This window comes from Rhodnius prolixus, unplaced genomic scaffold (assembly GCF_049639745.1).
Source record: "Rhodnius prolixus isolate KJV_2025 unplaced genomic scaffold, Rpr scaffold_11, whole genome shotgun sequence".
Lineage (NCBI taxonomy): Eukaryota > Metazoa > Arthropoda > Insecta > Hemiptera > Reduviidae > Rhodnius > Rhodnius prolixus.
Window position 1 is genome coordinate 3,175,840 of NW_027411625.1, and position 15,905 is coordinate 3,191,744.

Below are 15,905 nucleotides of genomic sequence, written 5' to 3' on the forward strand. Positions count from 1 at the left end.
AAAAGAAATACATATATATAATCACTTTGGCCTAACTTACAATATTCCTAGAGTTGATATCACCAATATATGTTACAACATTCATCTCAGGCGCCCAAAGTGAGAATTCCCTCTGCCAGGATGTCATTGTGGACAGAGGCACGACAATTAAAAATGGTCCGTAGAGTTGGTGGGTATGAAACAGGTAGTACAACGAACAAATCGTCTATGGAGGAAAATATTAATTATTGAATGAATAACAAGGTTCTAGACATTACACAATAACTGATATATCCAAGCTTCAATAGCAGAATTCTTTTTACGATTAATAAGTTGAAGATAAATCCTTTGGTTTAATACGCAATTGTTTTAATTATTACTATTTTTTTTAAATATATGTTTTCTTTAATTCTGTTTTCTTAACAATTATTGTTTATTGAATTATCAATCCCTAAGAAATATTTAGTTACTTAATGCATTTATGTACATTATTATAACAAACAGTATGCAGTAAGAGCTAATTTCAGTAAGTTAGTTAAGAGGAAAAAAAATTCTTCTTAGTTTAGGCGAATATTTTTAATTTTCCGATTAAACGATTCATAAAAATATAATATATATACTAATTGATGATTCAACTCGAATAAAAAGATCTTAATGAAATTCAAAATTATTCACTGTCGGTTCCACCACTATTTGACGTGTTAAGGACACTAGTCAACGCTGTTTCTTTGGTGCTTGTTTTTACTATGCACTTCTACATGTATTAAACATTAATGTATTTAAAAAAACAAAACAAAAAACTAACGAACTTAAAATTTAGCCACCTGAGAAATTCATCCTGAATTCTAATCGAAATCGTTCACGTTCTTTTGCACAACACAGTGAAATGTAAGAGAAGAAGCCTTTTATCACCATGAAACGAGAAAATGAATTTTTCAGAAAAATGTTAAATTGACCCGAAACTCTGTTCAGTTTTATCAGCAAAATCATGACCGGCTTTCATATCGGTGCCCAAATGTAGTACAAAATTGATTATAGCTTCCTAAGTTTTTTGTTTCAGTATATTTTCTTCACGCTACAGATCGTACAGTAAAAACATTTTTTGAGTCCAGAAGGTGCTTCAAATCACGTGTTACCGAGAAAACTCTATCTAAAAAATCTGTGACGACCACTTAACTCATGGGAATAAAAGATGAAAAAAATGAAATTTATTTTGTTTACTTACTTGAATTGTTTTGCCTAATCCCATTTCATCAGCTAAAATTACAGAATTTTCTTTACACCAAGAATGTACCAACCAATTCAAACCACTGATTTGATAGTCCCTAAGGCACAGTACCTGAAAAAAAAGTTTAATGCATAAATTCGTTGTTGTTATTTTCTCACATAACAATAAATAAAATTGAGATTTATAGCAAACTTTTCACTGCGATTTACCTGGTCTCCACCCATATAGGCTGGTTGTTCATCAATTTTTGTAAATTTGGGCCTATTTTTTAAAGCCCTACATAATTTACTTGGAGTTCTTTTAGACTCCTCCCTATCACGAAATTCTCGAATTTTCTTAGGCCATTTCTTTTCTATTAGCAAGGAATCTTCCCAAGTGGCTTCGGCATATGGTAGTGATTCCCATTTAATGTAATATTCAAACTGTTCATCCGTTTTTGATTCCGCTGTAAACAAATATTAAAAGAAATACATTTTTGATTTAAATAATTTTTCAGGAAAGCTATTTTAAGTAAAAGAATTAAATCTATAAAAATTTAAATTATACAGTGAGTGGAGATCCCAGTTCGAATTGTGGTAATTGGCTAACTCAACTGCATAACGCTCACTACCATGCCATACAGTACTCAGTGTTCAGTCGGCGATCGCCAAATAACCGTTCTTTTTTACTAGAGTCTTTTATATCTTAGGCTGGTGTCCTGTCGGTAAAATAGGAATTACTGCAAATAGCCGGTAGTTTGAAATGATGGACATTTTGCATAGTTAAGGTAAAATTTTAAAGAACGAAGTTTCCAACGCCGGAGAAAGGTAAGTATAGCAACCAATACGCTGAGGTCCTTCGAATCTTTCCCGGTTTTGTTTAACCTTTCCGTATACTGTATAGATCCTAAAGATTTTATGAAAATAATGAAAACGGATTTGACATTTTTATCCTCTCATTTTGGGGTAAACAAAATCGGGTATAAAAATTAAAACCTTTATTATTTCAGATAGGATTCAACATTGTTACTGCTGTCTGGTTCTAATAGCACGATCGGGATCTATCTTATTTACATAGATACTTATCCATTGAGGGAAAATTCGAAATTGTGTGTAATTGGCAGGTCTGCTTGACCTTAAAAGAGCTTCATTCAACCTTCTATACACGAATGAAACTCTTATAGAAGATAATCTTGTAGCAATTTAAAAACAATCTTCAACGTCCCCAGCAAAAACGAGTTTGTTTTTTTCACTGTGCCTCATCCGGGTCTTATGGTGTTACATCCTCTTCCTTCTAGTTAGTTTGCACAATTATTGGTACCGTACTAAGATCGTGCAAAGTGTCACAAATGCATAATATGTCGGTAATTACTAATTCCATTCACTTAGGGTCTCTTTTTGAATTTTCAACTCAACTAATGTTTGGTAAACTGTCATTAGTTTACTCCATGTGAAAAATGAACAAAGAAATGAAAGTTAAATATGTTTTGCAGGTCTAATGTTGTCAGATAAGAATTCAATTTTTAAGAGTTTATGTCATTTTTCTTCCAAAATCCCTCTTTTTTTAATATAAAAATGTCTCCTAGAAGTGGTGACCAGTATTTTTTTTGAAAAAAAGTTTGGAAACCCCTGGATGCATTTCTTGCGTCTTTTGTTTTTACTAACTGAGTCTTATGTAAGAGTAAGAATGTTGAAAACGAAGGAGTATACAATTTTATACAAGAGTAGAGGCTTTACCGAGTGTCAAACCCAAACATTAAACTCAATATGTAATTAGGAAAAATCAGAAACATAGGCAATACATTACTTTTTTAAAAAATGTTTAATGCTGGTTACGCAAGAACCCCGACAATGGCAGTAAAATTCTAAGATCTTGGAAATAAGTTGCTAGTTGACTACTTTTTAAAGGAAAGTTTTTACAGTTGTCATGGCGTGTGATTACTGTAATACACAGAGGGGAGACAATGCTACTTTTTCTTACCAATTATTCTTTCTACCCTATTATAACTTTTCAACAATTCTTGTTGTAGTTCCAATTGGCACTCGTAGTACTCAATATCCTCGGGAGTGGTATGGTTTTTCCAAAATCTAATTTCCTCTTCCTTCTTTACGAAATTTTCTAATTTTTTAACTCCTTTAACCTGAAAATAAATATTGGTAAATACAATGTTTTCAGCGCTACTCAAGAAGTTCAAAACATTTCTAGTAAAAACTCAATTTAGAAAATATGACCCGACTACAAAACTTTCACAAACCCTTGCCATAAGGCGAGCGAAGTGCTTAAGATCATTAGTTTTGTGAGGAAATAAAATGGTTTTGTAGTTCTAATTTTGGACCATATACCTTTTGTTCTTTTAAAGACCACTCCGATTCCCAAGTGTTATGTATATGAGACCATCCTTTCCATTTTATTAAATATTGTACTTCAGTATTCTCACTATCGGTAGGATCACAGCCTGCGTTAGGATCGCCATTTTCTTCGATTGCATATAATGTTGTTACATTACCAACAACTGCAAGGTTAATAAAGTCAGATACAAGCCAGAACAAAAATTACTACAATATTTATAACAACAATATATTTTAAGCAACCTCCTTTCTTTCCTATCCTCTGAGCAAGAACTTTCTCAATAGTTTCAGAGGTATCTTGAGTCTCAATTTCAACTGGTGGCTCTACGTCCAGCAATTCATCAGAATCTGTTTTTTCATCACTTGCTTCCTTATAACTAACTGATGTTACACCTCGTCGAGATTTCGCTCTAAACCAATTCATAAATAATAATAAAAAAAAAAATGCCAAAATTACTTTCCTCTTTTATTTTTTTGCATTGACCAAGTAGTGCTTCTTGAATAATAATGATAATTGAATAACAAATCTTTAATTGCTAATAATGACAAATGAGATACCAAAAGTTTTATTTATTTCAGTCGACAAAACCTGCTTCCAAAATTTGATATGATCACAGTGCTTTTTCTTAAACAGCAGTAGTAAAAACAAGTATATCATAAAACATAATTAACGCCCAACAAAAAGAAGAATAATCACCTTCGACTTTTGTCATCTGATTCATAACTAGATTCAGATGAATATGAGTAAGTCCGATGACGAGCCCTTGGCTTGTTTTTTCGTTGCGGCCTCGTTAACTGTTTTCTCCTGCCAGAAGGAGGCCTACTTTGTGGTGGTTTTTTACATTCTTTATCTGTTTCACTGTCATAGGAGGTTTCGGAATTCCAATTATCATTGCTTCAAAAAATTATATGAACAAATTATTAAATACAAAAAATTAAAACAGATTTTTGCTAACATTGTTTAAGTTTGTACATTCCGTTACAACCCCCATTAGGTTCCAACTATTTGCAAAATTCTTTCCTCATAACAGCAGCCATTAACGTATTGTTGGGTGGGATACAAAGTCAGAGGAAGGCGAAAAAGTAGTAGCTACTCGTCAAGAAAAGGTGAAAATAGCACTACACGAGTCTTTACCTCAGTAATATGCGGATTGTAAAGAATTTTTATTTTCTACATTAGCAGCGATTTGAGTAGCAATCAATTACAATTCCTGCAAGCACACACCCTTATACTATATTTCTGCTGGAATAGCTATATTTAAAATCATAATTCATAATTTGATTATACTTAATTTAATTTTCACATCAAGCAGTTAAGGTAGGTACACCGAACAAATTAAGTTCCAGAAATAAAAATGCAATTTAAGGGTGCCCTCACAAGAATTCTTACTTATGTGATCAAGGATACCAACAATGTGATTGTAAATCAAACCGCTGCAAAAATTAACATATTAATATTAGTTTTTTAGTCAGTTCACTACTTATCACACATGAAAAATTATTTTCTGGAAGCGTAAGATAGATGCATTTTTTTAAAAGAGAAGTTTGCAAATATTCATTCTACGGCAAGGTATAAAGTGTAATCTCCATTTTATCTTTCATACAAAATGTAATGGCTACAACATGTTTATAGATAGTGTCATTTCAGTAATTAGTGCACGAGTTTGAATTGAATTGACAGCCTCCCGGAAAGCTTCATCAACGTCACATCCTGAATTTCGTTTTGTTTATAGAACTTACTCACACAATTAAATTTTAAAACCAATGCCTAGCATTCTGAAAATAAATGTCATCTCCCCTTAAGTTTCATACAGAGCAAACGTACCTTCTCAACAGTACACACGGTTTTATTCAGCAAAATTACTAATATTTCATAAGACACTGTTATAGTTTTCGAAAACAGATCAAAAATAACTAAATATTGAAGCAGTAATAGCACACTCTACGGAACTTAAAAATTAATGTAATGCCGAGATCCCATAATTATACTCTTACCGCTGACTTAACAACATCCATCAGACACATGTTTATGGTATTTAAAGTCAATGGTGGAAAAACGTTACCTATATACTCATTTTTTGAAAATTAAATAAAATGAGGACATATTTTGCAGCTATAAGGATAGCTAGATTTAAATCATTTGATTTAAACTCTTATATGGGTTACAAATATATATATGCCTTTATTTAATGTCTTGTGTGAATGAAAAATTATAACTTCAGTCATTCCACTAGATTGAATAATTGAGCATTTAATAGACGGTTTATTTAACTCTAAAGTTTGATTGTAAATATTAAACTTACGATTTATTTGGTGACTTTCTGTGAGACTTCTTTTTATCACTAGAGTCACTATCAACGGTATTTCGCCTGTCTGGCTCCTTTCGTTGCCGGCTGGAGCGCCTGATCCCTAGATCAGAGTTATCGCATTCCTGAAAATAACTCATATTACACTGAGTCAAACAGAAAACTTGAATTTAAAGCAATAGTTTGGAATCGAGTATTTATTTCAAACACTGAAACCTTCTCTAAGAGGGTTATCTGAATACAAATGTAAGGAGAGGAAATTAAACAAATAAACAAACCATATCTAGTTATCATTTCATTAAAGGAAACATTTCTTAAATTACAGTAGCTCTAAGATTAAATTGGGTTAAGACAAAATTCAGAAAATGAGTGAGAAAGTAAGTGTATCAGCAAATTTTGGAGCGCTATCCTGCATTCCTATAGCTTTGTTTGTTCACACTTTTGATTGCCACATTGGCAGATCGATTTTAATTTCATCACAACTAAACTACTTTTTGATGAAGTCATACAGTCGTAATAATGGGTTGTTTATTAAGTTTATTTTTTATGTTGCAACTTAATAGCAAACTCAAAAATGATTTATATTAATGAAGAGTCCATTAAAATATTATTTGATAATAAATCGCACAGAAAAAAAAAACAGTAAAAGTCAACAAAAAATTAAAATAGGAAAGCCAAATTTGAAATAGAAGTTTTTTTTTAAATGATTTAAGGCGCATCAACATCTGAGGTTATTGGCACCTGGAATTTTTTTCAGTGTACTGCCGGCCTCCGGACAGTGTTCTCTTGTTACATACAACAATGTCTATCACCGGACAGTAGCTGTAAGAAGCTCCTAGGAAGACGAAATTTAAGGGCCAGCAGCTGGATTCGAAACCAGCATTTTAACTGTATTTTATTTACCTACCTCTTTCATTTCCGCACATTTAGTCGCACTACTTCCGGGTGACTTTGATTTAGTCTCAGACTCACTTCCTGAGCTCATGGAGGATGCTGAAGAACTGGACTCAGAATCACTGTAACATCATTTCAGATCTTCTTTATAGAACGAACAGAACTTAAAAGTACAACCATTAATTATGAAACTATCATAACTGATGTTAAAAGTTTTTCATTCAATTACAATTATAGTGTACAATTATGTTATTCGTCATAGCACGCATGTTATTGTATGTCGGATCGGTTCAGACTTCTACGCACCATCAAAGGTAGATTAAACAGTTTGGTGTAGAGAAATCGACTTACGTTTCCGTCTTGTACTACACTTGCTAAATGACTTAAGAGTAGTGAACTTTCTTTCTCCTAATCCATAAATTGTAGGAATCTCAAATGAAATATTATAGTTTTTTATAGTTAGTTGCGAGTCGGAAACATAAGTGAAGTTGAAATCTCTATACCAAATTGAATAATCTACTACCTCTAATGATGGGTGTAAATTCGAAACCGGTCAGGAATACAAAATGCGAAATACGGATTAAATCAAAGATAATAACCAGTACTGCAGATCTAACCTCTTATATGACTAGTTAGAAACAATTTGTTAAGTATTAAATTTAAAAATTTTCTGAAAACCTACTTAACATATACACATAAACAACGGCAGTCGTATTTCGCAAGTTGCTGGCCAAGATTTATGAATGGGTGGTACATTTCAGTATAATACAAACTGCTGTCTCCTCCTAAACCTGTACTTGGTATCATTTAGTTTTTCGCAAAGTATTGAAGCCATTATCAAAAAAATAATAATTTATTCTGTAAAAACGCACTTTCGGTTAACCAATTTTTTTCAATCTTTGAAATGTATACTATTTATTAATGTTTCTATGTTACATAGTTGGACCGTAAATTGTTCTAAGGCCACCTTTTGAGGAGGAGACCTATGGTCGCCCTTCACAATGAACACTAACGAAGAAAGGAACTATGTCCGACAAAACAGGTACTTCCCATGAAACATCCAACTCATAAATTCAGCACGATCGCAATAGATCTAGTGTATCTTGAGTTAGTAGTGAGGTTCCGAAGGAGGCAGTAGATTAGCTACCCCATTATGCCATCCCCAAACCTAACAACAAAAAACTGTACATCTCATTTCAGATTCATCCTGCGATTTTTCGAATTGGAAAAAGTTTGTTCACGCCCTAGAAAAAGAAAAACAAAGCTTTGTGTTTTCCCAAATACATCTCACTTTTCTGGTAAAACTAAATTTCAAAAGGGGCACGATCCAATATTTCTTACGAGAGGTCTGAAGAGATAATTAAAAACTTACCTGTCGGATCCTGAGCCACTCTGAGAACTGGAATTGTTGCTGGCATTAGCATTTACTTCTTTGTCACTATCTGAGCCAGACTCCTCAGCAGAGCTTTCTTGCTGCATCATAGTTAACACTTTATAAATTATAAAAATTTTCAAACTCAAGAGTCTTAAAGCAATTTTAAGAAATTCAGAAACTATTCACTCTTTCGTTACTCTTTCAGTCACTCTTTTCGGTATATACATTTTCTCCAAATTTGGAACTGTACAATAATATTGCTTGTAGCATCCAAAGTCACTATATTTTGTCAAACTAATCACAAATTTACAAATGAGAGCTTCTTAGAGGACTAATGTAATTGAGAGAAAATTAATAGTTCTTTTTTTTAAAAAAAATTTGAATTGTTCCATTAGCGAACAACTTTTATTTTTCTTATTAGGACAAGGTACAAGGTCCGAGACCAATCACGCGAGTCAAAACGTGGCCGTTTGGATAATAAAGAACCGTGATTATGTAGAATTAATTGTAAATTGAATTTATGAAGAATTCTCTTAAGTTGTAGCATGTTTGTTGGGCCGGTGAATTCCTAACTAGAGCAGCATAAGTTAATAAAGGTCACACAAAAATCAAATATAATTATTGAAGAATATATTACTTATGTTTAACTTGGAATTTTGATTTAAAAAGTGAGAAAAAACAATTAATCCCTCGCATTTATTACAAATTCAATTCACCTGTGGAATTCCCTTAATAAAGTTAGTTGGTGAAACCGAAAATTATACCGAATTGAGTAACGCCTTTAAAGCTCCTTGATAAATTATACATGTAGTAATATAAGGTGCTGATGTAAAAAGAAGCATATTATATATTATAGATGGTAATTTGTATTAAACTATTAATATCTAGATGGTTGCGTAGAAGTTATTGTATTAAACCCGTTAGGAGTTGTTATACAGAAAGTTGAACGAAGTAGTAGTAGATTCTGATTTTCTGACATATATATATATTTTCTGATTCGTGAAATTTATTTCAAGATGGTAATTTATTTCGTATTATTTAATAAAACTAGGTGATAGTCATTTAATACTTGTATTATAGGAGAGCGAAAAGTTGTACCCTCATATTCCTGAAAAAATGTTTCTAGTGAAGTGAAAGGCACTTATGTGGCTAACAAGAGTAAATGAAACCCTGAAAAATCGCATCAGATAGCAGCAATTCTACTTGACGAATTTCAAAAAGAAACACTTTAGTACCGTAAAAGATAATTGTACGAATAACGGAATAACAAGTATGAGTTTACTTCAACTTTCTTTCGTTTATTTTAATCAAACAATGCAATCACCCATAAAATATCCAACACTTGCTCTAGTGGTCAAGAGCGTGACTTTGTAAGTGAGAGATCCCCTTCGAATCCCGCGTATAAATACTTTTCATTTGTTAGAAAAAATTGTTTATAGTAAAGTATGAGCTTCCACCCCCATCCACATTGGTAGTTGGACGTTAAGCACCGCCTAAAAAAAATGGGCGATTACTTTTTTACATACACATTATGATATATAAAGCATTTAAGAGATCCACACATCTGACATTCTTTAATTGTTTGATATACCTAATTTGCTGCCAACTAAACCAGTAGGATGGTAGTCTGTCGTCTTAAAATGGGAAAACTAGGTAAATAATTGTTTACCGTAGTTGTAGCTTTCCTCATAGCTTTTTTTTTATATAGAATATCCGTCGACAATGGCCAGGAAGAATTGGGTTTGGCGAATACAGTAGTACTGATTGGTGTTCTGCTTAATCTAGATGTACACATTTAAAGCGTGCAGATTATCATAGTAACCGGCTTTGTTTGTATTTATTGAGCTATTGACAAACAAGACAACTCTTGTGGAATCTAGCACGAGCCTTTTTCATTTTAGCTAAGTAAAATGAGGCTGTGTGTTCCCAAAGCCATCATTTCCACCGGAATCTGGATCATGGGGAAGGACGTTAACTCTGCGGTACTATTTTTTTTTATTTTTTTTAAATGACAAATTAGTCGAAATTATCGACACGATTATCGCACAGAATAATTTTGAAACATAGTTCTAAGGTGACATCAGCAGCATTTAATTATAATCTTTTCTGATAATTAATTCTTAAATTGTAATAGTCGACATGATGGTCAGTCTTAAGTTTGGTCCGATTTATAAAGTAAGTGAGTATCTGGTGATTTGTAGTTACTTCTCTAGCCAGTAGGTACGATCTAAAGTACTGGCCAATATCAAAGATTCTTTCTCTTGTCACTGACTAAACGAAATCCAGCTTTAGTGAATTTAAACCATTAAAAATTAACTATTCATTCTTAATTGCATTTGACGAACTCGATAAAGATAGCACCATATCCGAAGTGAGATGCGTCCATATGCATGAATGAATTCTAGTCTGGTAACTGGAGTACCAAATTGCTATGGATTATCTCTATCGTGCATTAAAATTAATTTACACCAGTGATATTTTTCTCATGAGAGTCTATGTTGCTTATGTCGGATTATCAGAGCCTACTCCAAAAATCCCGCTGGAAAGTTGCGCTTCATTACAATTTGTTTGTTTTTTTTTTTTTTTTCATGACCTTATATTAAGTTTCTTTGGAAATCTACATGTATGAGTGTAACAATCGTAAATAAAATTGGATTTCGGACAGGATGCAATTAGTAGTGCTAGTTATGTTGGATGGGCCGTTTAAGTGATCAATAACATACAATAAATTAATGCTGAGAGTAAGAATTGTGATTTCGAGTTGAGGAAGCGGTGACATCACAGAGAGGATCGGACCTCAGAGCTATCACAAGTTTTTGCACAGAGAAAGAGAAAGACCGGCAGGCTGCTTTTGAAAGAAGGCCTTTGGAAGGTATTTATGAGGGGGTTTGAATAAAGAGGGGAGAGTACAAGAGCCACATTAGGCTCAGACCCTTGGAACACACCAAATTATGAAATAACACTATACACTTATGAAACAAAAAAGGCATGGCAAGATAAAACTGAAGATTTAGAAAAAAATCTTTAGTTTTGTAAGGAGCAGATCTCCAATCTATCATTTCGAATAAAAGTACAAAGTGATTATTTTAAAAAAGATTTCAATTATCATGCAGATTTAATATATTGTGGCTTATACGGTTATCTCCGAACATAAATTGTTTTGGTCCGGAGGCTGGCATTATAAATGTTTCAATTCAAAGCACTCCGTCTCAGTACAGCATTTTATTAGGAAATTAGGCATTGTAAGCAGGGGGAAAACAATTCTATCTTCAATATCAGTCAAGCCGCACTAAATGCTTTAGCAAGGTCACATCAAAGATTTTAATGAATGCCGTAAGGAACTTAGAATGCTCGGTGAACCACAAACAAAATAGCTCGCAAAGACTCGCAAGATTTTTCTGTAAGGCAAGGAAAAGATTTGATGTCTTATCTCCTAGGAAAAAAAATAAAATGGAACGAAGGGAGGACACTGTTTCAGGGTATTGCCTTTTAAGAAAATATCACGTAATATTTCTTTTTGGAAGAATTTGATTCATAACCTAGTCCTAATGTTCAATTGTTAAAAAATAATTCATTAAAACAATAAGTTTATAAAAAATCAGCTACTTAAAAACGAAATGCAAAGAAACTAACGCATATACTGAGCATCGGCAAGAAACTAAGAGTCTGATCTTCCCTTTTCTCAGCACAAAAAAATTAATAAATAAAATAAAAATTAAGAAAACGGTCTTCAATTTAGTGGGAAGCCCTAGTTACAAAATGTCATAAGACTTCAAATTAATAAATGAATTTTTAAACATTTCAGAAAGACTATATTTACAATGTCTCTATCAGGTGTGTTCCTCAAACCGATAAGCCACAGGGTACTATTTAACAAAGTTATTTTAATAATAAACAAAAATACAATACGTGTTTGTTCAAAACATAGTTCTTTCTCTCAACATAAGTCGTTGATTCAGAGAAATAATAAATAATAGGATGCATAATAGTGATTGTTGAAGTGGGATGCCCACTTTGTGGGATGATGAGGTAAACCATGTCCAACTAGAATGTTACCATGTAGTCCAGGCGAGCACTAGAGCTAGAGAAAAACTCAAAAGAGAATTCCTGAAGCCATTGGGGTCTGTGACCCCACTCTAGGTCATCGAGTTTCAAAAACATGCTATGCTCCATTAGAAACGTTAGCAGAAGACGAAATGGTGAAGAAGAAGAATAAAGATTTGCATGTATTTTGGTAGTAGCCTTGTTCCAGGTATCACCTATGCACAAACATGCGAACAAGATGAAAAATGTGCATCAGGCATATATAACCAGCTGAAAATTGATTTAAGTTCAATTTTATTTGATTTAGAAATCTATTAAACAAAGAGAGTAATTGTCGCATTTGAGTACACACAAAATAATATTAAAATTTGATAATAACAATGATAAACAAAGAATTATTATACTTATATTTCTTTCGTATGATAAGAATGAATCTAAGAAAAACAATAGTCCATTCAACGACCTAAAAATAAAAATATCACTGACATTACAGAAGTGTAAGTCTGTTATTTTTGCTAAATGATTAATTGTAATGAATAAGTTTTCACAAAATTTGTAATTCAAAACCTGTTTAGGCCCCTACACAACTGTCTTTGCCGGGCAGTTTTAATTTGCCGCTTTGTCCTTAGCAAATGGATATCTTTAAAAAAATATGAATGAGGGTTTGATCAAAAATGGCTTAAAAACAAATATTCAGATGAAAAATTCAATAAGAAAAACAAAATAAAGATCATCAAAAAGATTTTTTTAGAAATTGGCTCACCCTTTGAACAATTAAAAACATTCAAAACACGCTGCTATGGATCCAATTAATATACTAAATTCTAAGCTTATTATTTAGAGATGGATTCTTGCGTAGAAAACGTAGCATTGAAGTACGATTTAGCATTTTGTAAATCACTCAACAAAAATTGGTAACAAGACGAGATATTTTGTGTCCAAATACTCTAAAATTCTATAAGTGAGCTTAGAATGGGCAAAGATGTTTTAAAGTGTACATTTTATGATTTATAATGAAATAACTAAACTGTACTTATCCAAAGACCCTCAAATGTGGGCAACCATCAAAGTTTATAACCAAAACAAAATAAAAAATAAATAAAAAGCCTTAAAACATAACCTCCTGTAACTAATAAATATATTAACATGAATCTTAAGAAATATAAATAAGTTTATAGTTATATTTCAATTATGACGCAATAGAGAATTTTACTGGAAACTTACTTTTAAAAATCATTAAAAAACTGTTATTATTTCTAAAAAATAATGCTCATAAAGTCGTCAACTATTAAAAAAGCTGATCAAATACTTTAAAAAACTATATTCATACTTTTACAAAAATAACTTCTATAAAACAATATTCTATACATTGTAAACATAAACTGAAGCACAGTCTTAAATCAGATCATTGAAATACACAATCTTAACATACCATGTAGCTAAAATTTTAAGTTAAAATTACTAATTTGGGTACCTCATGGATTTTGCTTTAACTCGACCAAGACATAGTTAAAACGTTAAAAAACCTCAATAAACTATTTTAAACGTGAAACGCAGGTAATATTAGTGATATGAACCAGGAAAATAGAATGTAAACAATAATTCGTCCTCACTGAAAATGAGGAAATAATAGAAAAATCATACAACCAGTTCTAAAATTTACACATTAAAATGTTACAAAATCAACAAAAATATATAAGAAATGCTTTTACACTGAAAAATAATAAAATAATATTAAGAAAATAGGGAAAAACAAGTGGGTAAGGTTAGGAATCTTCATAAATTTTGTAGATAGAGCACAATTTAGGAAAATATAATTTTTTTTTCAAGACCAATTAAAATAATAATAAATAAATCTTTACATTAAACAAATACGCTTTGATTTTACAAAAAATACTGTAAAACTAATTATTTACCTGAGGCATGATGGAACGACCACCTAATAAACTTTGGATGTATAAAAATTTCTTTAGATAACTTAACACTATCGGTTTCCACAATAAAAACTGTCTGTTTGAGTTAAAAAACACAAAATACACGGCGGCATTGCCAAAAGATTTTTTTTTTCTTGAACGATTAAATTATTAAAACAAAGGTTTTTTTTTGTAAAATACTTTTTCATTAATCTTTTTATACTAAATTATTTCACTGAGAATGATTTTACTTTTAACACTAAAAAAATAAACACAGTTTTTCGAAAAAAATAGTTATGATTTACTTATGGACAAATTTATTGGCATTAACATTCTAAACTACACAGCCAAGCAAACATTTTCGCTGCCATGTTCAATTCACATATTCACATTCACCTTGAGCACTGGATCCCAGAGCCCTTGCGCACATTACATGATTTTTTTTTAATAGCGACTGCCACCGTTATATCTAAAGACCTTTATCTCTAACTCGATGAAGTCAGTGCAATAACCTACTACAACGAAACCTCACTTCTCTACGTAGAAAATCTGCGTGGTGGTTGGTGGTTGCTTATTTTATTGCAGGTTATTAAAAATTTAGTCCTCTATATTGTGAAGTGTTAACGATGAATGAATTATTCTTTTAAATGAATGTCAACAGTAGTTAATTCTCTTAAAAAAAAAAATTTGTTTACCAACACAGCTTTTTGCCACTTGTCAATAAAGTTGTCAGAGCCTGATTTTCGTCGAATTTTTTTTTAGGAGTTTAACATTAAAGCGCAGACGGCCCAAAAAAATTGATGGAAGTCTGGGGCTCAGGCAGTGTTAGTCCTCTGTACAACGATGGTTCAACAAATTTCGGGAGGTAGGTTTCAGTTTTGAGGACAAAAGAAAGTCTTGGAAGGATGTCTTTGTAGAATGGACATTTTAGTAAATGTATTCATTCATTGGATGAAGACAATCTAACAACTGTTAAGAGAATTTGCGGGTAAACTTTTCGTTAGAAAGTCAACCATTGCTGACCACCTCGCACTGATCGGTTAGTGAAAAATTGGAAAATGGATTCCTCACGCACTAAATGAAAATAAAAAATAAAATAACGATATGCAGTTTGCTTTTCGCTTCTTTGCAAAACGAAAACGAACCTTTTCTGAGCCAGGTCGTTACTTGTGATGAAAAATGGTTGTTAACAACACTAGACATTCTGAAATTAAAGACGTCGACATTTAGGAGAATAAAAATACGATTTTTTAATATCTATTTAAAAAATTACCATTTAATCGATTTTCCTCAAAGTTCGAATTCCGCAATTCATTTAAAGTACCTTGTCATCATGTAGATAAGGTACAGCACATTATTTTGAAGGACCAACTCATAAGGGAAGCTTAACATTGCACCTTCTTAAGGAACCCCTCCTCCCAAAAAAAAAACAATTTTCCTGAGACTATCGAAAATGATGGCCATTTAAGTGCACGACGTTTAAAGTAATTCTTTTTCACGTCGCAGTTGTTTTTGTTATTTGTGTTTTTACAGAACCTATGCATTAATAATTTGATACCTTCTACCACTATCAATTAAGTTTAGAGCAGTGCTACCTTTACTGAGCAAATATTTAGCTGATAAAATTCTTTGTACGTTTAATCAAATAAGTCCGTACTAGCGAGGTGGAGGATTGGTTACTCAGGAAAACAAAAACTGTACATTTTTTGGACCAGAATTCTTGCGGGTTGGTATGTCCTGCAATGCTAGCATTAATTGCAATATAGGAATACGCATACCCAAAGGTTCATTTAACTGTACAACACAGTTATTAGTGAACCGACAACTAAGGGTAAAACT

General features: G+C 32.2%; 1 protein-coding gene across 5 annotated transcripts in view; it reads right to left on the reverse strand.

Annotated features, from left to right (window-relative positions):
- Chd1 (chromodomain-helicase-DNA-binding protein 1) overlaps positions 1 to 14,465 on the reverse strand; it is a 50,668-nt gene extending 36,203 nt beyond the window's left edge. For all 5 annotated transcript variants that reach the window (XM_074137677.1, XM_074137676.1, XM_074137675.1 and 2 more), the window contains exons 1-11: positions 14,070 to 14,465; positions 8,107 to 8,207; positions 6,748 to 6,856; positions 5,838 to 5,965; positions 4,232 to 4,429; positions 3,778 to 3,944; positions 3,529 to 3,698; positions 3,167 to 3,326; positions 1,417 to 1,652; positions 1,205 to 1,318; positions 41 to 205 (exon numbers count right to left, since the gene is read on the reverse strand). In XM_074137677.1, coding sequence (XP_073993778.1) covers positions 41 to 205; positions 1,205 to 1,318; positions 1,417 to 1,652; positions 3,167 to 3,326; positions 3,529 to 3,698; positions 3,778 to 3,944; positions 4,232 to 4,429; positions 5,838 to 5,965; positions 6,748 to 6,856; positions 8,107 to 8,207; positions 14,070 to 14,078 — 1,557 coding nt within the window. In that variant the 5' untranslated portion in view covers positions 14,079 to 14,465. The remainder of the gene's footprint in view (positions 1 to 40; positions 206 to 1,204; positions 1,319 to 1,416; positions 1,653 to 3,166; positions 3,327 to 3,528; positions 3,699 to 3,777; positions 3,945 to 4,231; positions 4,430 to 5,837; positions 5,966 to 6,747; positions 6,857 to 8,106; positions 8,208 to 14,069) is intronic.
- Between the last annotated feature and the right edge of the window lie 1,440 nt (positions 14,466 to 15,905).